General features: G+C 44.4%; 1 protein-coding gene across 2 annotated transcripts; it reads left to right on the top strand.

Annotated features, from left to right (window-relative positions):
- Positions 1-378: 378 nt before the first annotated feature.
- FYB2 (FYN binding protein 2) lies at positions 379-20,770 on the top strand. 2 transcript variants are annotated; one of them, XM_010716081.3, is made up of 20 exons: positions 379-494; positions 3,199-3,868; positions 4,496-4,690; positions 6,020-6,053; positions 7,756-7,844; positions 8,601-8,629; positions 9,844-9,875; positions 10,768-10,843; positions 11,181-11,313; positions 13,193-13,310; positions 13,414-13,454; positions 13,753-13,816; positions 15,521-15,604; positions 16,032-16,060; positions 16,744-16,804; positions 17,334-17,426; positions 19,214-19,295; positions 19,867-20,023; positions 20,183-20,216; positions 20,655-20,770. In XM_010716081.3, the coding sequence occupies exons 1-20, from the start codon at positions 486-488 to the stop codon at positions 20,662-20,664; spliced, it is 2,040 nt and encodes a 679-aa protein (XP_010714383.1). In that variant the 5' UTR covers positions 379-485; the 3' UTR covers positions 20,665-20,770. The 2 variants fall into 2 exon arrangements, with proteins under 2 accessions (XP_010714383.1, XP_010714382.1); XM_010716080.3 differs by having other exon boundaries at positions 4,493-4,690.
- Positions 20,771-26,650: the final 5,880 nt, after the last annotated feature.

Below are 26,650 nucleotides of genomic sequence, written 5' to 3'. Positions count from 1 at the left end.
CCCCTACTTCTCAGCAAAAAAGGGCAGTGAGGCACTGGCACAGGTTGTGCAGAGAGGTGGTGGATGCCCAAGGTCAGGCTGGATGGGGATCTGAGCACCTGACGGAGCCATAGGTGTCCCTGTTCAGTGCAGGGGCATGGGACCAGATGGCCTTTAAGAGTCCCTTCCACCTCAAACCATTCTATGATTCTGTATTTGGTCAGTTCTCAAGAGATGAAGTCGAGAGCTGCGTGCAATCCTGCTGGCTGCTCCTTTCCAGCGCTGGAGACAAAGGTGAAACCGAAAGCTGGACAGAGGACTTCAAACTGCCCAACCCACTGTTTGCAGAATGCAAAGCTTCGCTCAGCTGGACGGCTGATAAGATGAGTGGGAAGGGCTGAGCAGCAGCCCAGCCCAGGTGAGGCTCTTCCCACACCAGGGGCAGAGCTGAGGTCCAGGTGTGTGTGTTCAGGCTCACTGGGCAGCAGAAGGGTAGTGAATGGGCCATGGATGTGGTGAGTACAGAGTTGCTCCTTTTGTTCCTTCCACAGTATTGGGTGAGCTACAAGGAGTGCTTGTTGCTCTGTTTTCCTCCATTAATGTGTAGAGTTCCGGCTTGTGCCTCCGTCAGCAGCAGGTGGAAGGTTAACCCCATTAGGTGGGTGTTCCCAATGCTGTGTCTGCTCTCTGTGAGACTGCACAGGGATATTTTCCTTCCCCAGAGTAGGGTGCAGAGGGGCTCCTGGTACTGCTTTTAGTTTTCCAGTTATGCTCTGAGATGAGCTGCAGTTGCTTCATCTTAGTGTACTGGAATGTAGAGGTAGGTTTTAATTTTTGCAATTGTTTGGAAGCCAGGGAGTTAATGAACAGTCAGTGCCTGCAGCGTGGGCATGGCTCCAGGTGTGTGGGCAGAGGGCAGTGCTGGTTATACATTGATTCATGGGAGCTCCCACAGTGATGGGGACAGGGGGGATGAAGGTAGCATGGGGGCAAGTAGCCTTTCTCTCTGCTGCCCCACATCTCATAGGGTCTCTCTCCCTGGGTCTGTTGTTTTTAGGAAAGCAGAAAACCCAGAGCTCTTTTGGTCAGTCCTTGTGTCAGTGCAGACCTCCAACTTCTGCTCCTTCAGAAAAATGTCCTTATTGAAACCCTAAGCTGGGCTTTATTCTGCTTCCTAGAATGATATTAATGCTAGAAGATTGTTTTATTTATAGGGAGAAAATATGGAAAGTTTAGCTGTCCCCTGACTCTGTAATGCTCAGAGCTTTCCGGCCAGGAAAAGTTTGTTTCCTTTTTGTTCTCTCCCTCTCTCAACTTGCATGCTCCTTTGCCAAATGTGTTATTATTCCTGGTGAATTATTTGGCCAGATGTAGCAGTAATGCACGCTGTGAACCCTCTCAATTTATTAGCAGATTCTCCTCACTTTGCCCACTTCTCTCATCCAAACTGTACAATTCCTCCCAGGGCTGGAAAGCACCCTGCAGAGACCTGGAAAACTCACTGCACCTCAGCTATGTGCAGAAATTGGGGATCACAGAATCATGGAATGGCTTGGGTTGGAAGGTACCTCAAAGATCATCCAGCCCAACACCCCTGCTGTGGCTTGGTTGTCACGTACCAGATCAGGCTGCCCGTGGTCTCATCCAACCTGGCTTTGGGCACCTTCAGGGATGGGGCACCCATAGGAATGCTGTAGGATGCATCAAGAAGTGATAGCCCTCCTTTTAACTAGCTGCCACGTTGAGGAAAGAGGAATAACAAGTTGATAGAGGAAAGGGAACTTTGTCGCAATGAACGCCTGGCCAAAAATCCCATTTTACAATGCCATTTTTTTCTCTTGCTCAGAGTGCTGGGCACGGGCACACAGGTACTTTTTCCTTTCTGTTTTCTCTGTCTCACCAGTGTGGAACTACATGTTACAGGAACAAAAGAAAACTGGTGAGGGGAGGTAAACAGCACTGAACTCTTCAACTGTGGCTCAAGCACGTGCAGAAGCTCAGTGCTATTGCATTAGGGCACCACGCCGCTTTATTTCCTGTCTGATGTTGCTGCAGAGATCTGGTGCACGTGGGGTTTGTTTTAAACCCTCTTCATCCTCCCTGAGCCTCTGAAAGCTCCCATTCCCCATGGGCTCACTGCTGTGTTATGTCTGAGCAGCTCACGCGGCATCGCGTTGCTGACCGCTAATATGAAATATAATTGGAGCAATTCAGCCCGTTCCTCCCCCCCCCCCCAAGGGCTGGCTCTTTACATCATGCACTGCCCTGTGAAAGTAATAAAGTTAGTGAAAGGGGTTATTCAAGAGAAATTGTCAGTGTTTAATAAATCGCGCAATTAAATGCAATAAAACCTCAGTATACTATTCATCTGTTCTGCCTTAACACTTAAGGCTGAGGCTTTTTTCAGAATAACGAAGTTCTGTCCTAGATAATTTTTTCCAATTTCCTCATTGGACAGGTCCTCATGAAGCCCTGCAGTCCTCCGTGCTGAACTAAGCTGCTGGAGTAGTGCACCTAATGTAATCATGGCATATAAAAAGTTATAGAGCAGTTCAAGGGCTTAAGTAGCTCATAAATTGTTCTTCATATTTTCTCCTTAGTTCAGTTTGTGGCTGAGTTTAAGCCACAGAATTGCAGGCAAATCCCACAGACTCCTTCCTGTAGAATGGAACAGCTGAAAGGAGGTTGTAGAAAGGTGGGGGTCTGCCTCTGCTCCTGAGTAACAGTGATAGGAAGAGTGGTAATGGCCTCGAGTTGCATCAGCGGAGACTCAGGTTAAATCATAGGAAAAATGTATTGTCTAAAAGAGCACTGGCTGCCCAGAGAGGTGGTGGGGTCACCATCACTGGGGGTGTTCAAGAAACATGGGGATGCAGCACTGAGAGACACAGTCAGTGGGCATGATGGTGTGGGTTGGGTTTGGGGATTTTGGGGGTCTTTTCCAACCTAAATGTGCCTTCTGTGTCTAGGAAGAAGGGTGGAACAAAATGCCCATTACAGACCATTTCAAAATGTGGTGTCGTTGATTAGTTATCTTAGTTCAAAATCATATATGGCTGTGGAATTGGTGACTGCCTGGGAGAGGAATTGAATGCCTTGCTCCATGCTCATCATTGTGAGCAGAATACGTAGCCTCTTTTTCTCTGAAACAATCACACAAATTGCCTGTTGCTACTCTATAAGCATCTGCTTTGTGCTCTCCTGTCTTTCCCTGCCCAGGAAGGTGTGACTGATTTCAGAGCCCTCCGAGCCAAATTTCAGCACGACTCCAGCCTTGCCACCAAGACAGTGCAGCCCTGCCAGAAGCCTTCCCCCAGATTGGTGTCTAGAGGTAATGGCATGCCCAACAGTAAGGCGGATGTGCTGGTACCCGGACCCCACAGTGAACCTCCCTGTCCTGCATCCCAGCTCTCTGCCATTGCCCAGAGGGCCAAGATGGGTCACACAGAGCCAATGGAGCACAATGAAGAGCGCAAAGAAAATATCTCGGTGAAAGGGCTGAGCTCTCCCAAAAGCAGTTCTCCAAAGTATCCGGTGTCCTGTTGCACCGAGCAGCAAGCATCAGTCCAAGCAGGCCCTGAGGATGCTCCGCTCCTGAACTCTTTCCACCATGCGCTACGGATGTGGCAGAACACTTTATCTGGTGGTGAGAAAGCAAGTACTGAGCTGCCAGCCCTGCGACCAATGAACCTCTACGTGCAGCCCAGCCCAGGGCAGAGGGTGCTGCATACTCCTGCCGCATCAAACGTCAGCAAGGTGCCTCCAGTTGGCAGCCATCCTACACCAGCCCGACCTGCTCAGGGGCTGGCTTCTGCCCAGGCAGCCCAGGGAGATGGGAAAGCTGCTGGGAGCTCTGCAGCAACTATATTGCAACCTCAGTGCCAGAAAGGTAAAATTAGCTATAATTTTTACATTATATATGTGTGTGTGTATATATGCATAGATAGATATAGATATAAGCACGTACAGGTGCTCAGAAACCCAACAGGTGGAACTGAAGGCTAGTAGAAGTTGGAACCCTCAAAGCATGATGCTGAACTAGCCCATGGGAATACTCCTGTTCTTCTCTGAGATAAGGGAGGGTTCCTGGGCTCTGCTGTGTTTTTCCAAAACCTTGCACTAAGAAATTGTTCAAATTCTGAGAGTAGAATAAAGGGTGAGAAAAGGGAGCATCTATACAATCATAGAGTTGTTAAGGTTGGAGAAGAACTCTAAGATCACCAGGTCCAACCTATTCCCACCATGCCCACTGACCTCGTCCCTCACTGCTACATTTCCACGGCTCTTGAACACCTCCACAGATGGTGACTTCACCAATTCTCCAGGTAGAATCTGTAGAAATCTGTAAAAGTGGCCATTTATCTTTGCTTTTACACTGCAGTAGAATGGTAGGAGCCCTGTTGTGTAATGCGAGTGTGACCTCAGGATGAGGCAGTGATGGTGAGAGGCACTTATGCGACAGCTAACAGTACTGCAAGGAGGGGTAATTACTGCCTGTGTTTTTTCTCTGGAGCAGAGTCAAAGCCTCCCCACTGTCAGCCGGGAGCGGGGACAGAGCTGGACAGCCCAGGCAGCAAACCACCCAAGATAAGACCTCTTCCTTCAGCTGCATCCCTGGGTCCTGCCCCTCGAAAGCCCTCGAGACCCCCAAAAGTTGATCTCAGCTCTTTCCGAAGCATGGTACCTTCAGTTCACAGGCAAAATGAAACAAGTAAGAGACAATACAGGATCATAAAGGTTGGAAAAGACCTCTCAGATCACCAAGTCTAAACCTAACCCAGCTCACCATGCCCACTATGTCCCCCAGTGCCACATCCCCACAGTTCTTGAACACTTCCAGGGATGGTGACCTTGCCACTCCCTAGGCAGCCTATGCCCATGCATCACTGCTCTTTTAGAGAAGAAATTTTTCCTATTATGCAACCTGAACTTCCTCTGATGCAGCTTGAGGCTATTTCCTCTCATCCTATTGCTGTTACCTGAAAGCAGAGGCTGATCCCCACCTTGCTACAACTTCCTTTCAGGGACTCGTAGGGAGCCATAAGGTCGTCTTCTATTATTTTCAGCTGAGTGGGGGAAAATAAATTAAAATATGTGATTTATTGATATCTATTAGGCACGTGGAAATATGAAGCTTTAATTCATTTCTCATATCTTCCTCAGACATGAAAGAGACCCCATCAGTTGCAATGAAACTGGTTTTTGTCCCTGATTTGGGGAAAGGATCTGTTCTGTGCTGGCTGGCTCACTCCATGCAGCTCTCCCCCAGCTGCAACTCCAACGTGCTGTGAACACCTTGTAGCTAGCCGTTACACTGCAGCACGCTGATCTTATCACCCCACCTCAGTGCAAAATGCCTTCACTCCAGAGCACACAGCTGTGGGAAGGCACAATAAAATCAGTAGAAACCGGTCTGCTAATCCCCTGCTTGTGTTTTTAAATACAACTGAGGGCAACGTCATTAAGTGTTCCAACAACAAGTGATGCGAAGGTTCAGTTTCCCATAATAAAACCCCATTGATGTAGGGTAATGGAATATTTTGGGCTGCTTATTAAGCAGCTAAATGCTGTTTCTTTATAGATAGAGGCTTAATCATAGCCAGGTCTTCAGGCACAAATTTGCTGAATTCAAAGGGAGCTGTGTTTCTATGATGGGCTCAGCTAAAACCTCATTGGCTTTCCTGTGGCTGTGCTCACTGATCTGTGCTGAGCTTAGTAAAAATTAAAGGAAAAGAAAGAGGTTCTCACTGCAACTCTTTTCTAATGTACCTGCCTTTTCTAAATGTGTAAACGGCACGGAGGAAAGTAGTTATTTCAGTGCCATCATTTGCATGCCCTATTGATATTGCTCAGTTATTGATCTCTGGAAGACCTGAAGTTGTTGCCTGGAAACGTGAAATAATGCCATTAGCACAGCCACATCCCCTGGCAATCCCATTTCACGCCTGTCCCTGTGTGCTGCCTCGAGGAAAGGCCTCTCTGTTTCTGCAGGAGAGCAGTGTTGACTGCAAGCACTAATCCTCCGTGTGTTTGTGTGCAGCTGCTGAGGAAGAGGATTACCTGATCCCTGAAAGGTGAGTGTATGGTGAGCATCCCCATCCCCTGGTGCTGCTGCACTTCGTATTACGGCTCTGATTTGTCATAAGGTGCTCCTGGTTCTGCCCCAAAAGAAGCTCTGGTTCGTAGGGAAGTATTCATGTTCCCATTGAATGCATGAGTATACTGTGAAAATGGGAAACGGAGTGGCTGAACCAGACAATAAGTGACAGATTCTTAAAACACCTTTTGGTGTTTTCAGGACAAGGGGAAATGGCTTTAAGTTGAAGGAGTGAAGGATGTTTTAAGTTGAAGGAGATTGGATGTCAGGGGTAAGTTCTTTACTATGAGAGTGGTGAGGTTCTGGAACAGACTGTCCAGGGAGGTTGTGTGTGTCCCTGGAGGTGTTCAAGGATGGGGCCCTGGGCAGTCTGGTCTCAAATGGGGAGGTTGGTGGCCCTGCCTGTGGTGAGGGAGTTGGAGCTTCATGATCCTTGATGTCCTTTCCAACCCGGGCCATTCTGTGGTTCCCAAGCAATGAGCTCTTTTGGCTAACGGCACATGAAGTTGTGCTCTTCAATCGGGAGATGTCCCCACCAGCCCTGACCTACGTTGTGATTAACTTTCAGCCTTTGCTTGTCAAGGGAGAACTGGTCAAAAAATAACCAGCCCTCTAGCTGTCATGCACCACAAGGAAGCTGTCCCAGTAATATATTACACTGAGATTAGCTATCTTGCTTGGGTACTTGTGATACGGTCTTTACAATAGGTCACTTGTTAAATATTAACCATGTAGTACCAAGTACGTGGTTTAATTGCATAGCAGCAAAATAATGGGAACAATTCTCATCCCTGAAGCCCAGAAGTGGGAGCCTCACTTGTAATAAAATCCCAGTGAGACTCTGGTGCTGCCACCTGGGCCAGTTGGTCCCAGGCTCCTTTCCCATGTTTGGGGATAAACACTGCTGTCAGCAATGCCAGGCAGGGACCCACCAGCCCACTCAATGCAGCCCAGCTGTATTATGGGTCTGGTGGAGAGCCAGGATACGTATAAACATCAGCCTGGTCTTCAGCCAAGCTGCTGGGGAAATATTCTGCTCCACGGCTGGGGTATTTATCTTTGCACCCATTCTAGGATGGTGCTAATTTGAATTGCCACAAGAGGGAAGTGGGAAAAAGGAAACTGGAGGGACGTGGGCTGGGGAGACAATGTTGAGTCTGTGTGGTGTATGCCATGCTGGCATGCAGTCTGTCATTGGCTTTAGACAAGGATCTTTGTATTACTCTCTGATATCTGTTTTTTTCCTGCGTAAGCAAGAAACATCCTGCTGAACAACGCAACTGGGTTGCTATTTATTTTGAAGTAGCTGCAAGAGGTTTGAAAGATGTGGCACTCAGATTTCCTTGGGCTTTTTGTTCCCTTTCAACCTGAGGGATCGCTGTCGGCAGACCGTAATCCCAATGCAAAGTCCCCTGATGTGTTTTGAGCCCTATAACTACACCCCGTATTCATCAAGGAAAAGCAGTGCAGGGTCACAGGGAGGCTCAGTTGAGCCTTGCATTGATGCAGGTCTCCCTTCCCTCTGAGGAATTCCTGATTTCACTTTGCTGTTTTGTGGGCTCGGTATCAAAGCACTTGAAGTTCTCGTCCTTAAGATGAATAAATTTTTTTAGACTACTGAAAGGGCCAGGAAAAAAAAAACGACCAACCTTGTTCTCTCTTTTATCTTGTCCTCTCAGCACTCAATGTGAAGAGCAGCATAATTACGAGAAAACCCTGATGTACCTGAATCAGTCTGAGGACACCACAACCTTGTGTGCCATTGAAGGTACTCTGCAATACAAGACTTTTAAAGGAATTACATGCTGTTTGGGCCACAGCCTTAAAAAGGGGAATAATACAGCTGCTTCAGTTTGGAAAAGCAGTTGAACATTGGTTGGGGTGAGAAAAAATGACTGCCTGTATCGTCCCGTGGCTCGTGGACAGAGGGACAGACTCTGAGGTACTGACCAAAAATAAATTTGGATTTTGGTTATGAGATGATTCTCATATGGTAAAATTGCCATGAGGAGAATTAATAAGATGTTGCCTATGGGGAAGAGAAAGTAGAGAAAATAGTGATGCAGACCTCAATTTTTTCTTGGGAATGGGTATTTTTAACATAAGGATCACTTCCATCTCCACCACTACTTTCTCCCAGTATAATAATCTCTATCAGAATTGCCACTGTTCTATTTTCACTTTTTAAAAAATTTGCTGCTTTTGGAGGGTGTTAGTTTTTGCCTTGTTCATTGTTTTAATCTTCCGTTGGAATGGGAGAAAAGCAGCCTCCTTGGGGAAACTCACCGTAGCCCTTTTGGGTTTGCCTCGAGGGCTATGAAAACTGTGGCCAACCAAACTTGTTGCTTGCAATCCTCTGAACGTAAGCCAAAGCTAAATAGCAAACTGAGGGACCGTGGTTGGTGGGACTTGGTGAATGTGTGCCTAGATGCTGAGCATGGAATAAATCTGGGGTTTGCAACTTGTAGTACAGTGATGTACAGTCAATTAAAAACTAATACCTGTTCATAATTATCTTTTTTAGTACCTAAGTTAGAACCTCAAGAGCACAAGGTGAGTCTCTTCACAGCCTGTTTTGGCATTCTAGGCTTGAGTATACCGTACGTTTCTTCCTTAAAACTTTTGCTATTTGTATTTCCTCTATGCTGAGTGTTTCTGTATGTGTGCTGTCTGTGAAGACTCTCAAAGAATAAATAAGAAATTGCAGAGAGGACATGAAGATTAATGAGGTTTCCAAACACAGCTGGGGAGAGAGTCAGTCCCCTTGACTTCCTCTGCAAACATGTAAGGAAGTGGTAAAGTCATCTGGACCTTGGTGGCAGACCAAGTAATTGTCAAGCACTGGTATCAAGATCATAAATTTTGAATGCAAAATCCACTGAATTTGCTCTGGAAGCTCCTGCCAAAGGCGAGTTGGTGCTGGTAATCCCTCTGTGAAGGCATAAAAGCAATGTTGAGCTTCCTGATCATGGAAGTGCACTTTGAGCTTTGGCTTATAAGTGAGGGCAACGTCTGTGGGGACAACCATATGGATTCTGGTCCTCTGCTGCACGGATGGCTTGCTGCAAACTGCAGCTTGACTCTTCTCATGTTACCCTAGCTACAAAACCAGTGGTACTGGAGGTGTCCTGCAGGATGATGCTTTGCACAGGGCAAGAATTGTCTCCAGGGAAGCCCTGTGTGGCTGCACAGCTCACAGTGGGTAACTGGGCTGAGAGAGCATCACCTCATGCAGACAGATGATTGGGTGTTGGTTCTGGCTCTGCTGAAAGGGGAAAACAGCTCTTTGGAAAGTGTCAAACCCCACTTTCAAATGCTGACATGCAAAGCAATCAAATCGTCTAGCAAGCAGCACAGGCTTCCAAATTCTCTTATCTACGCATGATTTGCAGAGAGATTCTGTGGCTCATCTGTAGCCTTCTTTTACAGAAGGCTGGAAATCTTTATTTTCAAGTAATAAAAAAAACTCTCCCTCCTCTTCTGTAAGCTCTCCAACCTGTGATTGCTTTCATGCTGACAAGTTAGCTTCATTGGCCTCATCCCTTGCACCGTTACACTATTTCCATGCACTTTGTCAATATGTATATCTTCTGTCCTGTAGACTAGAGGAAACATCCTTGCCTGATGGCTATTCCAAATGTAAAAACTTTATGAGCTTTCTGAAGAAATATTTCTTTAAATAGTAAATGACAGTTTAGGTACCATGTAGAAGCTTGACTTTCTGCAAAAAGCACAGGGGCTGAAGACTTTCCTCTTCTTTATTCTAGAAACAGAAGAGTTTTCTCTTTGGTGAATCCAGGTAATTTCCTTTCCTTTCTCTTAAACTGCTTCTAACCCATAGCTAATCCAGATTGAAGTTGGGATATTGTAACACCTGGGAAACAGACTGAAGTTTCATAAATTTTGTGACCAGGAAAAAGATAAATGATCATGTCCTTTGGTGTCAGCACTCAAGACTTCTTAGCTTGTTTTCCTTCTAAAGACGTATCTGGAGGAAGCTGAGTCTCTTTCCTCTGGACAAAAAAAAATAATATATATATTATATATATATATATAATCATATTGTCTCTTCATACTGAAGCCTGAACTTTAGGAATGGAGAGGTATGGAGTTCTCAGAATGGGAAACCCAGTTCTAGGTCTGAAGCTGTAAGGCAAGGTCCACACCAAATGTCACCCTGCTAGTGACCTATTTCAGACTCCTTGTGATGTTAATTATTGACACTGGTTGAAGGCTGCATTGCTGGTGGGACTTGAAGAAGCATGAGATAAAAGGGGGTTTTCCCATTTCAGTGGGAAACATTAAGGTGCTTTGGGGAGAAAGATATCACGTCTGGTTCTGTTGATATATCTTCTCTAAATCACATGTAGCATGGCAGGAGGCAAGTCTTGAGAGCCAGGTATCACTGTGGGATCGCATGGATCTAGCTTGTCCATTGGTGCTATGAGAGAACAGTCATCTCAGCTTGTCTCTTCTGCAAGAGTGATTGCTATTACCCTGAATAACCAGTGGCCAAATCCAAACCTAAGATTGAGATCTGCCCTGATGGTACCAATGGTGTTTATGGGCACCTACATCATTCAAAGGGAAAATGAGCTGCCTACTGTGACACGGTCATTAAGCAATCTGTGTGGCAGTAACTTCACTTAATGTCTCTGTTGTGACATCTCTCCCATTTCTGAAATTTGCAGTCCCAGAAGAGCTATAGAAGAGGATGAAAAAGAAGGAAAAACAAGTCTTGAAAGGGAGAAACAGGAAGTGAAGAAGGTATTCAACATATTCTTGAGAACATATTATGTCCTCACATTTTCTCCTTTTACCCTCTTTTGTGATGAAGAAATTGAAATATTTGATTTTTTTAACTACTTGGGTTTTCTTTTTATCTCTTCCTTTGTTTGCCCGTTACTCAACCAGAACTGCCTAAAAGGCATGTAATGCTGCCAGAAATCACATATGGCTATTGGAAATCCCTCATGGAAAGCGGTGTGAAACCCTTCTAAGTCTACAGAAAGATATTTTATTTGCTTCTATGTATGTTGTATTAACTTATATCAGAAAACTGTATCTGAAGACTCGATCAACTGAATCAGATGTCTGATCTCAGCCAGGTGGAAATGAATACATAATTCTCAGTGGCCAAGCCAGCAAAGGAGACAGAGGTGGGATGAAGGTGTCGCGTATGAGGCAGGATGTGACCAGCACCCCCCAAAGGCTGGCAAAAGACAGAACAAAACCCTGTGAGTATCTCGTTTGGCTGTTGTGTATTTCTTCAATGTTCAGTCCCATCTGTTGCCCAAATGTCTCTTCCATATGGGAAAAGATGTTAAAATTGAATGCGACTCTTGAACCAATTTAGTTAAACCAGGGCAAAAGGTTGCATGTGCATTTGTATTCTGGTCTGAATCATTTATTTTGGTTTTGCAAATAGCTTCCTAAGTTGGTTAACCATCTGCGTAACTCAAATCGAGGTGTTTGTTTTCCTAACAGATTGCCCTTATCCAAGGGAGCTGAAATCCACCTCCTCTGCTTCTCATAATTTATTGAGTCTCAGAAGAGCATTTGGCTGAGGCTTGCGGTGGAAGCACATGTGAGCACGAGGAGAGCCTGGCGTCTCCCCCTGTCCCTCATTAGGATGGAGTATGGTTCCTGGTTCCATCTTCTCTGTGGTTCCAGTGAGCCTCCTTTTACAGTTATGGCATCTGATCTCAGTCTTCCCCTGTCAAGATGCTCTGAGGTTGGTGCACAGCTCTGGATGCTGAGCTGCACAGTTCAAGCCAGCCATGATTGTAAATGCTATTCTGTAGCTTCAGGTATAAGTGCATGGGCTGTATTCAGCAGTGGTCAGGCACTGGAATGGGCTGCCCAGGGAGGTGGTGGAGTCCCTGACCCTGGAGGTGTTCAAGGAACATTTGGATGTTGTGTTCAGGGATATGGTTTAGTGAGAACTATTGATGATAGATGGATGGTTGGACTGGATAATCTTGTAGGTCTTTTCCAACCTTGGTGTTTCTGTGATTCTGCTAAGACTTGACTCTGCCCCTGCAAGATGTTAATGTGAAAGAAAGAAAAGCAGCTATGCTGGGCGATGTGGACAGAGCAGAGGTGTGGTGGAGAAGGTGCAAATTGGCTGTGGCTGTTATTGGTGTGGTTCTGGGGATTTACTTCATTTTTATTTTAAACTGCTTCACAGTAATTTGGTTGGTGTCTGTTTCTGTAAGCAGTGTTGCTGGTTGGTTGACCTTGGATGGCTGGAAGCAGTTTCTGATGGGCAGTTTTCAAGAAGCGCTAATGGTGGGCCTCCTGTTATTGCTCCACCAGAAGCTGGCTCTGGGAGCTTGTTTCCCCTCCTTTCATCCTCATCTTCAAGGAGAATTGCTCTCTTAGTGGCTTGTTTGGCAGAAATTTCTGTGATTCACTAGAGCATTCTGTGGTGTTGTATGTTTCTGGTGAGACATACTGTGTGCCCTTGTGTTCATCTAGAAACAGTATCTGCTCTTATGTTTGTGGCTGCATTTCTTTATTATTCTAACTCTTTTAAATACATCAAAGATTTATTATTGCCACTGAAAAAAGTCCTTGAGGAATAAGTCTTGCATAACCTCGTGAGTTACAGCTCTCATGCTTTGTTTCCGTGGAATATCTCCTGGTGGAAGACTTTTCTGGGAGACTCTCCCTCCTCCTGTCTTTCCCAGCATATCTACAGGTATATTCTCAATGGATTGGCCCATTATTTGTCTCAGCATTGCTACCAACCATGCTAAGCTCTCCTACAATCGCTTCTGCAAACATCCATTAATTCTCTCCTGGGATATTTTTAGCTGAGGAGCAATCTTCTCAAAGCTGCCATAACTGAGAATACTGATGGATATTTTGTATTTCTTTAATATACTGCAAAACTTTTATCTTCAAGTTTTAAAATGGTAAATTTTTCTGAAGTATTTTAACATTCTTCTGAAAGTAGTCCTTAGTAGTGGCTTTTCTGGACTCCTAGAATGGAAAGTATACCTGAAAGCTCTCATTTACTGTGGCATTGCCTATCAACCTTAACAGTTGCCCATGACCTGAGAAAAGTTGCACAGAAAAGCTCCTAAAACAGAGGTTCTTCCTCATTTGCAGTGTACTATGGTGCTCCTGAACCAACTGAAGACAGACCAACCTCGAACCCAAACCATCATCAGTTCTTGCTGACCCCAGAGGATGTGTACGATGATGTTGAGGGACTTCAAGACAGACTGTGAGTATGGAATGAACTCTTCACTAAAGCTGAAATGAAATGTCTTTTATAAATTGTGCTGCCATAAATACCCATGTAATACTTCTTTCTTGCCTCCAAGCAGCCGTGCATCAGATGCCTCAAGTCCATCTGCTTCAGACAGCAGTAAGTGCAGCACATGGGGCTGCTTTTAATTTGGATGGTGCCTGGGAGATGACATGAATACCTCCATCTAACTTTCAACATCCATGATGTCTCCTCATGACAAAGCCTGATAACTTTGAATTCCCATTTAAACCAGTGGGGAGCAATGTTTGTATCTAGTGTGGAATTCATGTGAGCAGCTTTGAAGCCTCTGTATGGGTAATATGTAAAAGCCTGGATTAATTTTACCCGCCAAAACTCAACTCATTGCTACTGACTGTGACTTGTGATAATGGTGTGCCTTGGTTTTAAATTTCAGGAAGCAACTATGAAGAAACATATGAAGATGTTGAGGCTGGGAGTGATAATCCAGCAAAAGAGGAGTAAGTTGCAGTTTACTAGCCTGAATTTCAAACTTGATCTTGCATGCCAGGTACTGGCTGGAAGCCTTATTTTCCTAATGCAACTGCGAAGAGTTGCTGTATGGGTGGATTTATTTCTCTTTTCTCCCTCTTTTCCCTTTGGCTGACATTTAGGAAACAAAATAACAGTTACCAAATTTATGTCCCTAAGCAGGGAGGCCTTCCTATGAGAGCCTGTAACACTCTCCATCCAATGGAACAATTCCTCTTCTAGAGCCTTGCTTGCATGAAATACGCAGGGCAATCTGACCCTCCTCTTGCACAAAAAGGTTGTTCAGCTGTAGCTGAAAAATGGCATCTCCTCACATGCCAAAATGCTCAAGAGACAAACAGAGACATTGTCCTTGTAAAAAGGACAACAAATATTTTGGATCACAAACGATTGGAAAGCTGAAAGGAGCCCAGGCTGTGAGCTAATGCTTGCATCTGATATGCTCTATGTTACTTGCAACCTGCTCCTTTTTACAGGGCTTCTCGTGATATTTGCTTCCAGAAGGTGTGTTATAAAAGCAATGAGTTTAGCAGCTTCAGGTTTATATGTTGCCAGGGTTTCCTTAGTGGATTAAGAGGTGAAACTTGAAGTTAGTTGTGTTTTCACTTATTTGCTCTGTGAGGTTCCCTACCCTTGCAGATTTCCTGCATCCCTTTGAACGAAATAGAGACAGCCTCTGGGAATGGCACATGGGCTGCGGATGCTGCACACAATTACTGTGAGTGCATCTGGTGGCTGTGTTCTAAGGAGCAACGTGGGAGGAATAATAAGGTGTTTCAGTACATCTGCTTTTCCCCTATGAATGTGGGACTCATACTGGTGTGCATCTGGATTCGAGTCTAGTGTGTGCCAGAGAAGGGGGGAAAAACTATAGGAAACTTGAAACCCTGGAGGTGATGGGACAGTTATTAAAAGGTGACAGCATCACTTCTCCACAGATGATAATTCTTGGGGAAATGGAGGAGCAGTGCATCTTGCTGAAGCTTGCAAAGGAATTTTACAAGAGAGCTGGGGCCGAGACCAAGTTCGCAGGGTTCAGAACTCAGTATCTGAACCCCCCAAACCACTCTTAACAAAATCTTTACGTATATATAAAATGTTTTTAATAGTACTTGTGAGTGGGTAATGTCCCCATGTGAGTATCTTGGTTCTATGTTTCTCTTTCCATTGAAAATCACTACAAATTTGCAACCTTTCATAAGCTTGAGAGAGAAATGCATGCAGTGGAATGTCTGAATGAAGGGTGTATAGGAAAGAAATGCGTGATGAGGGGGGACATAGAACAACCTTCTAGATGTCCTCCTTTAATGTGAGTTGTGGTTGGCCAGGAAATTTTTGTCCTTTTCATTGTGGATTTTTTTAACTCCAAATACATCTGGGTCAGAAAAGGACAGGAAACAGACTTTACCTCTTCTGTATTTCAGCTCCAGTTAACATAGATAAATTTGAAGCTAAACAAAAGATTTCATCTTGGACATCATAATTTGATCACCTTTTCCTTCATCTTTACCCATCCATTTTAGCCATTGTTCATCCTCATTATGCTGTTAGGCTTAAAATGCATTGCTGGAGGAGGTTCTGAGCTTCAGGTTCTCGAGGGATATGAGTGTTGCAACTCACATACTTCAGTACCCAGTGCCTCTCTAATTAAAAAACTTTTCTATTTTGGACAGAGCAGAAAAACAAAAGAGATTTGGAAAGCTGTTTAAGATAGAAAAATTGAAACTGAAAAATACCAGGTTCAAGGAAAACTTAAGGTAAGCAGGCTTTGGTTGCTCAGCCCTTTGCCCCTCTAAATCTGAGGGATTTGCCCCATTGTATCTGCAGTAATTTGAGAGCAGGAATAAGGAGCACGGCCTTACCTGGGAAACAACGCTCAAACTGCTTCTGTCAACTCATGGAGATTTGCTACAGCAGATGTGGCCAATGATCCATCTATGTGGCTTCCTTTACGTCAGAAACCTGCAGAAGCTGGTCTGACAGCAGCATCCCCTGGCACAACTTAAGATCCTTACCTCTCTCTTTTGACAAATACTGTTGGTGTCAGGGACCCTGTGCATCCAGAACTGTTCTGCATTGCTTTAGCAGCAAGCATGGTGTGCCACCAGTGTTTCAGTACTCACAGCATTATGGGTGATGCTGATGTGAAAGCTGGTTTCTAACAGCCTTTTCCTCTATCTTCAGGTTGTTTTCCATGTCGGTGCCAAATTTGGGTAAGCAGCATACATGTCTGGCACTTGGGAATGTGTGTGTGTGTGTGTGTGTGTGGGAAATGGTGAGTTGCATGGTGGAGAAGATTTTATGCATTGTGCCTCTGAAAATAATGTGTCAGTGTTCATCTGAAGGCTTAACATGGGATTGCACTGCAATTAAGGGTGGTTTTTGTTGTTGGTTTTGTTGTTGTTTTTTTTTTTCTTCTTCTTCTTCTTTTCTGGAAGATCCTTCAGATTTTAATGTATCCTGTGAGGCAATGTGGGAAGCAATCCTTGCTGAACAACAGCAACTGCATTCCAGCAGCTTTCTGCAAAGCTTCAGTGCTTCCCAGACAGTAATTGCCCATTGAAGGGACTAAGTCATGCCTTCTGTACATGGGGTGGGCAAACCAACTGTCCCATGCACAAGCCTGAGGATGGCAATAGAGTGAGCATCCTACATCCCTGGGGTGGGAACTCTGTCTGGGATAGTGCAGCTGGGGCTTTGAAAACCCAAGCACCTTGCCTTGTGCTGGAGTCGTGGCCGGTCTTTGGAGTTGTGGGATCTTCCTTTTGCATTGCCTTTACCCCCTTGAGTTGAATGACTTGCAGCACCCTCAGTTCTCTTCTGCAATAAATCGCTTCGAGTGCTGGATCCAGAATGACCTTTCCCAATAACTTTTTCTGCTGCCTTTGGATGCCAGCGGATGTCTCCCAGGAAGACACAGTGTACGACGATGCTGAGACCGAGCAAAAAGACCCCAGGTGAGGAGGGCTTCTACCAGCACTGGCCAAGGAGATGAGTTTTCTGGGGACCCTATAGTGCTGTGAGGGTCAGGAGCGGGTCAGGACCCTCTCCTCTGGAGACAGTCCAGATGCACTCTGCTTGTGTGTTTAATTTGGCAAGAAACATCCCCCCCCCAAATGCTTCTTTGACATTACATAGTGCCAGAGATGTGAAAAGGAGTGAGCTGCTCGCTGCCACACGGCAAAGTTGGGATCGTTTTTCTAAGGAAGGAAAAGCCCAGCTCCCAGTGCTGATAATCAGTGAAGTCCTGGCGAGCTCCTTGTCAGAAAAATTGCTGTTAATGGAAACAGCATGTCTCGTGCCTGCCTGCCAGATGATGGTGGAGGCAGCATGTGCCTCTGCAAAGCGAGCGCATGTTTGCGTCTGGGTGGGAGCTGGGGGGAGGCAGGGAAAAATCATGGCTTTGTGCAGCCTGGGTTTGGGGAGGGGATGCATCCTGCTTGCAAAACCTGAATTAGTGCAGTGCTTTTCCCTCCCTCCTCTCAGAGAGAAGGATGACAAGCACAAATCGTGGATGCCAAAATTCCTGATGGCAAAAGAAGCGAAGGACCGGCGGAGAAGCAGTGATGATGTGGAAAGGTCTTTATTGGTGTTATATGTTTCTCCCATGTTTAATGCTGTACGGGGCGAATCGTGCTGCATTTGTCTGAAGCCATTTGCAGGAGCAGCATGCCTTTGCTTAAGCAAATGTTTAGTATTTGGCTGCTGCTCCAAGGCCCTTTTAGGAAACTTTATGAAGTGTCCTGAATTCAGAATAAACTCTTGGATCTGAGCTGTATGCAAGTGAGGGGTGCCTTGTGGGTCTTATCCTGGAGCTGTACCTGTTCTTCCCACTTAGCTGAGACAACAGGGTGTAATTGCTGGGCGCTGGGCTGCTTTTTTGGTGTGCTCAGTTCCATTCCCCTTCCACTTTTCCCTTGATTGAATATTCAATCTTCAATCACGAATCAACTGTTGCCATTTTGGCAAGACCCTTCGTTTTAGAGGACCCCCACACAGTCTGCATGTCTCCTTGCCCTTAATTTAAAGCATTGAATTCTTTTCAATTCTATTTTTCCCAGCCAGAATTACCACATTGCCTCTTGTTGTACCATTTAGGCTTGAAAACAAGCAAAACCAAGACTTTTTGTTACTGGTGCTGCAAAGACTCTCATAGGAAGCAGGCGATTTCATTTCTCTTTTAGATCAGATAAATATGCACTGCAACAAGGGGGTTTTTTTTCTTTCTTTTTTCTTTTTTTTTTTGTGGACCCGGTCCCTGGGACTTCAAACACATAGAAGTCAGTGATATATTTTCTGGGCTCTTACCACAGAGTTCCTGTGTGGGGCTGCTGAAACACTGCTTGTTGTGTAGCATAGGGCCGTGTGTATGATTGTACAGAGCACCAGGAAGCTGATGCGATTTCATCAGCTCCTTAGAGAGCACAGGTCCTCCGGCCTGAGTCTGCCAATGGCAAATCTCTTAACAGCTTAGAAATCCTTGATTTCAACTCTTGCTTCCTCTTCCTCTTACAATTTAGAGCATGAAAGTTAGCCAACTGCGACTGACTTACTGCAAGTTGCTTTTTCTCCCTCCCATCTTAGTTTTAAAATGAATGCCACAGCTGCAAGCTCTGTGTATAGAACAGAAAGAGTGGCATCTCCATTTCCGTGGCTTTTGCTCTCCTTCACATAGTTTTAAGAGCCTGCTTTAATTTTACAGTGCCATATAAAATTCTGCTTCGGTTATATCCTGCTCCACGAGCTAAAAAAGCAACAGAAATAGGCAGGACTTTTGAACCCCTCTTCATAAATGGCTCACAATAAAGGTTACCTGGGGACCCTTCGTATCTGAGTAATAAAAAAAAAAAAAAACAGAACAAAATGAATTGTTGGGGGCAAACTCAATTGTCTATGAAAACTCAATGATTTGAAAACTTTGATGAAGTGTTTATTTGTTCTCATGCCATTTACAGGGAGCATTTAAAAGGAGATACCAAATGGCTCAAGTTATGCTCACCAACACGTTTGAGTCACTTACTCACCCCTTTATGAAAAACAGTGATAGGAGTGGTTACCATTTTGGCAAGACCCTTCGTTTTAGAGGACTCCCACACAGTCTGCATGTCCCCTTGCCCTTAATTTAAAGTACTGAATTCTTTTCAATTCTATTTTTCCCAGCCAGAATTACCACATTGCCTCTTGTTGTACCATTTAGGCTTGAAAACAAGCAAAACCAAGACTTTTGTTACTGGTGCTTTGCTTTCATAATTGTTCATTGCAGCCAAGCCTGGAGCAAGACTCTGGGTTGCGTTTCCCACTGTTTCCCAATGCCAGGGATTATTTAAACAATGCTCAGAAGTGTGTGTTTCTCTCTCTCGATGCAGAAGCATCTTTAAATTCAAGAAGAGCAATGCAGAAAAAAATAAGATGGAAAAAGAAGAGAAGATATTTAGAGAAACTTTTCTGGTACGTGTCTGTTTTTGAGCACTTGCTGTGCCAGCAGAGGAAGGATGGTCTGTGTCACGTTTAAGAGAAGCATGGTGAAAATTTGTCTTTATCTACATTGGCAGAGATGTCCAACTAGCCTGCTGCATCATCTCCTCATCTAGGATCTCCATCAGCGATATTGCCAGGCTTTTCATAGAACCATAGAATGGTTTAAGATGGAAGGGACACTTAGAGGCCATCTAGCCCAACTCCCCTGCAGTGAACAGGGGCACCCTCAGCTCCATCAGGTGCTCAGAGCCCATCCAGCCTGGGCTTGAGTGTCTTTGGTGATGGGGCAGCCAGCACCTCTCTGTGCAATGTGCTTCAGTGCCTCACTAGCCTTATTCTAAAAGACCTCTTCCTTATATCCAGTCTAAATCTGCCCTCTTTTCATTTGAAGCCATTTTCCCCTTGTTCTATCACAACAGATAGAACTCTCTTCTTGCCCCGAGCAAAGCCTCACAACCTGTTCCCTCCACCCTTCCTCCCTGCCCTTAGAGACATCGCATGCCAGTGTGGAGTAACATCTGTCCGTGTTCTCTGCCTACAGTACGACAAGGAGATCACAGTCATCAACACAGCAACCGCTGCATGCTCCATCCCCAGCAAGAGGAGAGCCGACCTCCCGCTCACAGCTGGAGAACAGCTGGATGTCATCGATGTCACCGAGGGCAGCGCGGTGATATGCCGCAATTCAGAGGGCAGATGTAAGTCTGTAGGAGCTCTCTGGCACAGGTAGTCAGTGTTCAATCTGGTTCTAAGGAGCAAATTGACTTGGTAAATAATATTACGTGCTTTGTGCTGAGCCGTTGCTGCTATATTTGCTCAGGAATTTACTAATTTGCTTTTTTCCCCCCTTTTCTCAGATGGGTACGTCCTAGTGGAGTACTTGAACTTCAGGTAAACTTGGATTTTATTTATTGCAATGCGCTTTTTAAGGGCTCTTCCAACCTAAACCATTCGATGATTCGATTTCTTCTTCTATATACGGATATTTGAGATATAGAGGAATGTGATTTAGACTTCTGAAGCCACGGGAACGCTGATGTAGACAGTATTAAATGTTAAATAAGTATTTCTTGGTTTAGTCTGTTATTACAGTTACATGGATTTGCAGTCATGACCTATATAGTTTGGAGATCATTCACGGCCTTCAGATATGCCATATTAATTCGTATCTGCTGCAAACACGATCCACTCCGTGTGCATCGCCTTGCCAAAACACACCCCTAAGCTCCCTGCTACAACAGCATTTCTTTGCATGCCCATGGGTGATTGCTACAAATGAACCTCTTATTGCCAAAGTGCCTGTTGCTATGAAATTTCTTTTTCTGACAGGCAGTACTGACCGCCCTGGAGCATCCCCAAAGTGCTGTTCCGAGCCTGGGAGAGCCCATGTTTGTCAATGTGGGGAGCTGATGCCTATGTAAATAAAGCTTTATTTTTTACACTTACTCTGGTAAGCATGCAAGAGGCACTTTTTTATTTTATTTTATTTTATTTTATTTTTTTATTTTGAACATCTCTGATTTTTCTCAACATCAGTTACTTCGAGGGTTGCTCTCTTTCTACCTCTCTGTTTACCTCTGGAATGGCTACGAAATTTGCATGAGGGGTCTTGTGCAGTTTAGTTGCTCCATGTCCATCTCTTACTGTCCATTTTTAAGTGCTGGAATTACATGGTTTCCAATCACACAACATTGAGTTTCCTTTCGTCTTGAAAGTATTGGGGCAACAGGTATTTATTACATTCTTGCTGTATGAAGTATATAAAATAGTGGAAAAGTTGGCTAGTTCCTTTCCAAAATAAAGAAGGGGGGAAGAAATGAAAAAGTAAATAAAGACTTCAGTAGAAACGTACTTTATTTTTGCAAGCTAACTTAGGCATCTAGGCCGTGTGAAGGCTGCCTTCTGGCTTCCCCACTGCACAGCAGCAGGTATGCACCCAACAGTTGTCCCTGTGTTCGGAATGCTGAGTGCTTATTTTAAGAAAAATGCTCCTAAAAGTAGGAGGAGAAATATAAACTGCTGATGGTTTCTCCTCGGTGTATCCAGTGAATACCTTTTCAAAAGAAGAAAGGGGAAGGAAAAAAAAAAAAAAAGTGAACTCTGAGTTTGTTTTCCAGTAAGGTTTTTACGTGGCTTTTGGCAGAAAGGGACATGAACATAGCTGTGCTATGCAGCCCCTCCCCAGCCCCCTATCGGTGCGCTCATAAATAACCCTGAAAATGTAGGTGGCTTAATTAGAAATTATTAAATGTTCCAGGCTTAAGAAAACACGGCAAAATAAAAACGCTGTTTGCCACATGGCCATTTCAAAGCTGGCATCGAAGGCATCAGAAAAACAGAGCAAATATTTAACGTTTACTTTCAAGTCTATACAGGCATTCTTATTTATTTTACCATGTGGTTACTATTAAGTGTATTGGCCTCCATCCATCCTTGAGAGAGGAGGAAAAAAAAAGAAAAGAAAAAAGAAATAAAACAACCCCCTTCAAACATGCACAGCTTTGCACACTAGCCAGCCTAAATATTTAGATTTCTCCAGGGGAGATGGAGAGCTGGGGGGCTGAGGGGTGTGCTTGGCCACGGAGCTGCTGGGGATGTGTGTCCTTCTTTCCCAACCTCCCAGGGCCCTGTCCTGATAGCAACCAAGTAGATGTTAGCTCACTGGGGGGCTCTCCTCCGTGATCATGTTTAGGGCTGATCCCACTGGGAAAACTCCTGATTGCCTTTTCGCCCCCCTCCCCATCCAACGCTACCTCTGTTAATGATGCTGCATGTGCTGCAAGTCTCTTCCCTCGTGGTGAAGCATAAACATTTGCACTGGTGTTGGCTGCAGCCAGCAGTTTCCTTGACGCAAGGAAGCCTTGCAATGCACTCATGCTGTGTTTTTCTTCATGGATAGATTCCAGCACTCGTACGGAGAGAAATCATTTGATATGGGTTGACTTAAGACAATACCAAATGCTTTGCATTCAGCAATTTGGATTAGATTTCCTTGATTAAACCACAGATTGGATATACTTAGGTCAAGATGCTGTTTAGGAAATTGAAGTCTTCCTTTTTTTTTTTTTTTTAATAGCCTTTCTACTCTATCCTGAACAAATCAAAACTTAAAGTAATTTGTGTGTGCATTGTAAACCCTGCTCCTCCGCATCCCTTCTCAAAATGAAAATCACCGTGCTAACATTTCCAATTTGCTCAATCCAAAGGAGAACTGGAATTTCATCAAGCTGGTTGTAGCAAAAAATTGTGATTAGAGAAGAGTGCAGATAGGGATGATGCTGGAGTGCTCGCTGCAGCTTTGTGCTTTAATGGGATTTGCATCCATTTGCATCACAGGCATACATGAACAAGTCCTAAATCATCTTCCAAGTTCTTTTTTCCTGTAATGAAGGATTATTTTTGCAAAACATCTTGAAAATATTTCAGTGCTATGTCAGTCAGGTCCGTCAGCTCCACTGGATGCATGCTAAAACTTTTGAAAACCTTTGGGCCTGGCTCAGGATGTGTATTCTGGCTCAGGGAAGCTGCTTTTGTTACTTTTTTTTGCTTTTATGTATTTTAACTCTCTTTCCTGTCCTTCTGTCCAGCTCCGTTAGTAGAAAGAATTGAATACTTTTGTCTCTTTTTATCTGTGAGTTTATTAAAGTGCAAATGTCAACCACAGAGACAGCTATCACATGCAGTGTAGTACACTGAGAACCACTTTCCACACCATCAACAGAAGGTAAAAGGCTTCTTTGTGATTATCTAATGCACAGTTACTTGCACAAAGGAAAAACTGAACCCAGGCTCTGTGCCCTTCCACCATGGCTATAGCTGGACATAAGTGTCAATTTCAGTGACTTGATCAACGCTTTCCCTATCAGCTGAGAAAGTGCTGAGAAAGATGGAGGAGTCATGGACCTCAGTATTTTTCTGAGCTTCATATCAGTGATATGTCTGAGGAGATGTTGCTGCTCAGAGCTTTTACAGTTCAGTATCTTAACAGAAGAAAAATCATAAATGCTCTTTGTAGTACAAACAACCAAAACATTGCAATGGGCCAATCTGGTTCCTACCCTGTGGAGGTGAGGATTGTCTGCCCTTGGCTGCTGGGACGTGGCACTACAGTCATCCTGGGATTCAGTTTTGCTTTGAACTTGAAAAAAACAAACCACAAATGCACTGAGGTACAAAATGCATGAATAGAACATGATACAAAATACACAAACATGCTTTCAGCAACGAGAATATATATTACCATGTCTACAGTGCCTACTTCACAGCTTAGTGAGATGAGGATAAATATCTCAAATTAAAAAAGTGTAGAGATGAGTCTTACAAATTAACTTTGATTTTGTCTTTAAATTAAGGCAGCTTCAGCAGGAATTTCAAGACTTTTTGTTGGAAACAGACTGCTTTTGTAACTTTATTCGTGCTTTGCAGCCAGAGATCTGGTGGACTGCCCAGTTCTCCTAATTCTGATTCTCAAATCTAGCAAAGACACGTGCACTGTGTGCACACAGGATCAGTTCTGCTGCAAAAGTCAGTGTTTGGTCGAATTCTGAAAACAGTTCATCTTTCAGGCATGGAAGAGAGGAGAAGCTCTGAAAATAGCTCTCTACAGCTCCCTGAAAGGCGGCTGTGGCAGGGTGAAGGTCAACTTCTTCACCTGCATAACGATAGGATGAGAGGGAATGGCCTCAAGTTGTGCCAGGGGAGGATCAGATTGGATATTAGGAAATATTTCTTCTCCAGTCAGGTGCTGGAATGGGCTGCACAGAGAGGTGGTTGAGTCACCATCCCTGGAGGTGTTCAGGAAAATTCTAGATGTTGTACTAAGAGACATGGTTTAGTGGGAATATTGGTAGGTGAATGATTGGATGATCTTGGTGATCCTTGGTGATTCTATGAACCACTAAACCCATGTCTGAGAGATGGACTGAAAATTCAGAATTATAGGAGGTTGTTTCCATAAATAAAAGATGAAGAGAAATTCACGCAGAAGGGCTCAGAAAGCCAAAGGAAAGCACGAAGTGGAGAGCCCATGACAAAGTAGGACCCGAAGAAAGACCATAACAGCTTCACAAAAAATGGATCCTAAGACATTCCAGTAAAAACACTACAGAAGCTGGAGCAGGGATTTGTATGGCTCATTGGAAGAGGATTAATGGGAGATTCTTTTTCTCCCCTTCCTGTGAACCAATAAAAGGGTGAAGCTAAAAACTGCACAGCAAATGGTACTTCAAGTATTTAGGCACACAGCCTGCAGGTCTCACCAGTTTGACTGTGAGCTGTGAGGTTCGTGCACCATGGGAACCTGCAGCTTCCAGGAGCCCTAATGTGTGGGAAAGGCACGAGTTCATGTCCTGTGCTGGAGTCTCTTCCTTCTACACAGATGCACAAAAGAAGACTGATGATAAGGAGCAGAAAAATGAAAGGGAGTAGACAGAACAGTTATTTTGTTCGAACTTCATCTATTCTGATACGAATTGGCATTATAATCACACACAAAAAAAAAAATATGTACATACCACAGTTACAAACCAGTTGCTGCTTCTTTTGTACAACCCTGCCCACATCCCTGTGCTTGGATGCACGATCAGGACACATGTGCTGACTGTGCATTTCAGACCTATGAAAGAAGAAAACTCCCCCTGCCTCTCTGCCTGCACAGCCCCTGGAAGCCAAACAGCCCCTCATTTCTAGTGCATAAATATGTTTGCCAACAGTACAATACAAGCTGTTTCTGAATTAACCCATCCAGAAGCTGGAGGTTAACGCTGAACTCTATCCTTTGCATTTCGTCACTCTCTTAGTTGGGCTGAAGCAGTGTTGGGGTGAATCTGTGGCTTGCAAAGCACAGCTGTCAGTGGTTTGCGAGGAATTGCACTTGGAAGAATTCAAGTTTGTTTAGTTCCAATATATCTCATACACCCTGGTTTTCCTGGCGGTTGTGCATGTACCAGTAACTCAAAAAAACAGACCACAGTGTAACAGTGTACAAATGAGACTTTTACTCCAAAAAGCATAATTGGAGGTTGATAGCTTCGTAGCAGCTGAGAACCAGAAAACAGCCTATCCCAAGATAAAAAATAAAAATAAAAAGAGTGAAACTTCTCGAAACATCTATTGGAGTGGACACGGGTAAGGCTGTTTAATGCACAGCTTAATCTGAGCTGTTCATCAAGGAGGTCCTGGGCAGGAGCACATAGTGACCACCTGGCATGGCTTGACTCCTTGCTGCAGTGCTTCTGGTGGCATTTGTCTGGAATCCCAAGGCACTCTTGTTGCCTTGGCAGGATGGGTTTTACAAATCCATATATTTGTTAGTGTTTGTACAGGTCTGAGAAGACCCATTTCTTGTGTTCAAGAAACGTTTAGATGTTGTACTAAGGGACATGTAAACCATGAGGAAATATAAGGGGTAGATGGATGGTTGGACTAGATGATCTCGCAGGTCTTTTTCAACCTCGGTGATTCTATGATTCTAAAACTCAAAGTGCCCCAAGGTTTTATCCCCCACTCAGAAATCCCACCTGCCTACAGGAAGGAAATATTCCTTTCTTGGGGGATGTGCTGCTGTTGAACATCACTAGTCCTGCTGGGGAGGACAAGGGTGATTTTAAGGCAAGACATCCTTACATGCTCCACACAAATACATTATCAGCAGGGCCACACTTGTTACCAGGACAAGCACCTTGGCAAGATGCTAAATTATGAGTGATGACTTAAACAGCGTTTTATATTGAAATATGTTTCATAGCAGGGGTACTCCCAAATTTCTGACTGTTTTCCTGGCCACTCGGCTACCCTCTCCTGCTCCTTTCCAAAGGGGCTGATCTCCAGCACCCAAAGCAGCCCATGCTGCTCGCCTGGCTGGGCTGACATTTCAGCGCTGATCTGAAAGCTGCTAAGGAGCTGGACACTGCTCAGATTTGGTTCTAAGTGGTTCTTTTGTATGCAAGAGTCTGGATTCTCCTCCTCTCCTACTCTCTTGCTCCTACTAGAGCACAGGAGATGCACACTGCCTGATGCCTACCAGGTACACTACCAAAGCTGTCCTCCACTCAACGGTATTTATTTCATAACAATAATATAATAAAAACCCATTACAAAACCTAGGATTAATACAAAGATTTCCAGTGTTTCCTTTAAAAACGAGATTGTTCTGCTGTTTGTAATCCAAACACTGCTGAGTTGGATTCTGCATACAAGAACTCAACAGCAAAACTGATGCTTTTTTTGGCAGGTTTCTACTTTGTGCGGCTTCTGATAAAACTGAAGCTGGAAATACACACTAGTGAGAATCGAAATGTCATCTGTAACAAAAGTAAGGCAATATT

This window comes from Meleagris gallopavo, chromosome 10 (genome assembly GCF_000146605.3).
Source record: "Meleagris gallopavo isolate NT-WF06-2002-E0010 breed Aviagen turkey brand Nicholas breeding stock chromosome 10, Turkey_5.1, whole genome shotgun sequence".
Lineage (NCBI taxonomy): Eukaryota > Metazoa > Chordata > Aves > Galliformes > Phasianidae > Meleagris > Meleagris gallopavo.
Note: the sequence above shows the minus strand (reverse complement) of the source record. Positions and strands in the feature narration are given on the sequence as shown.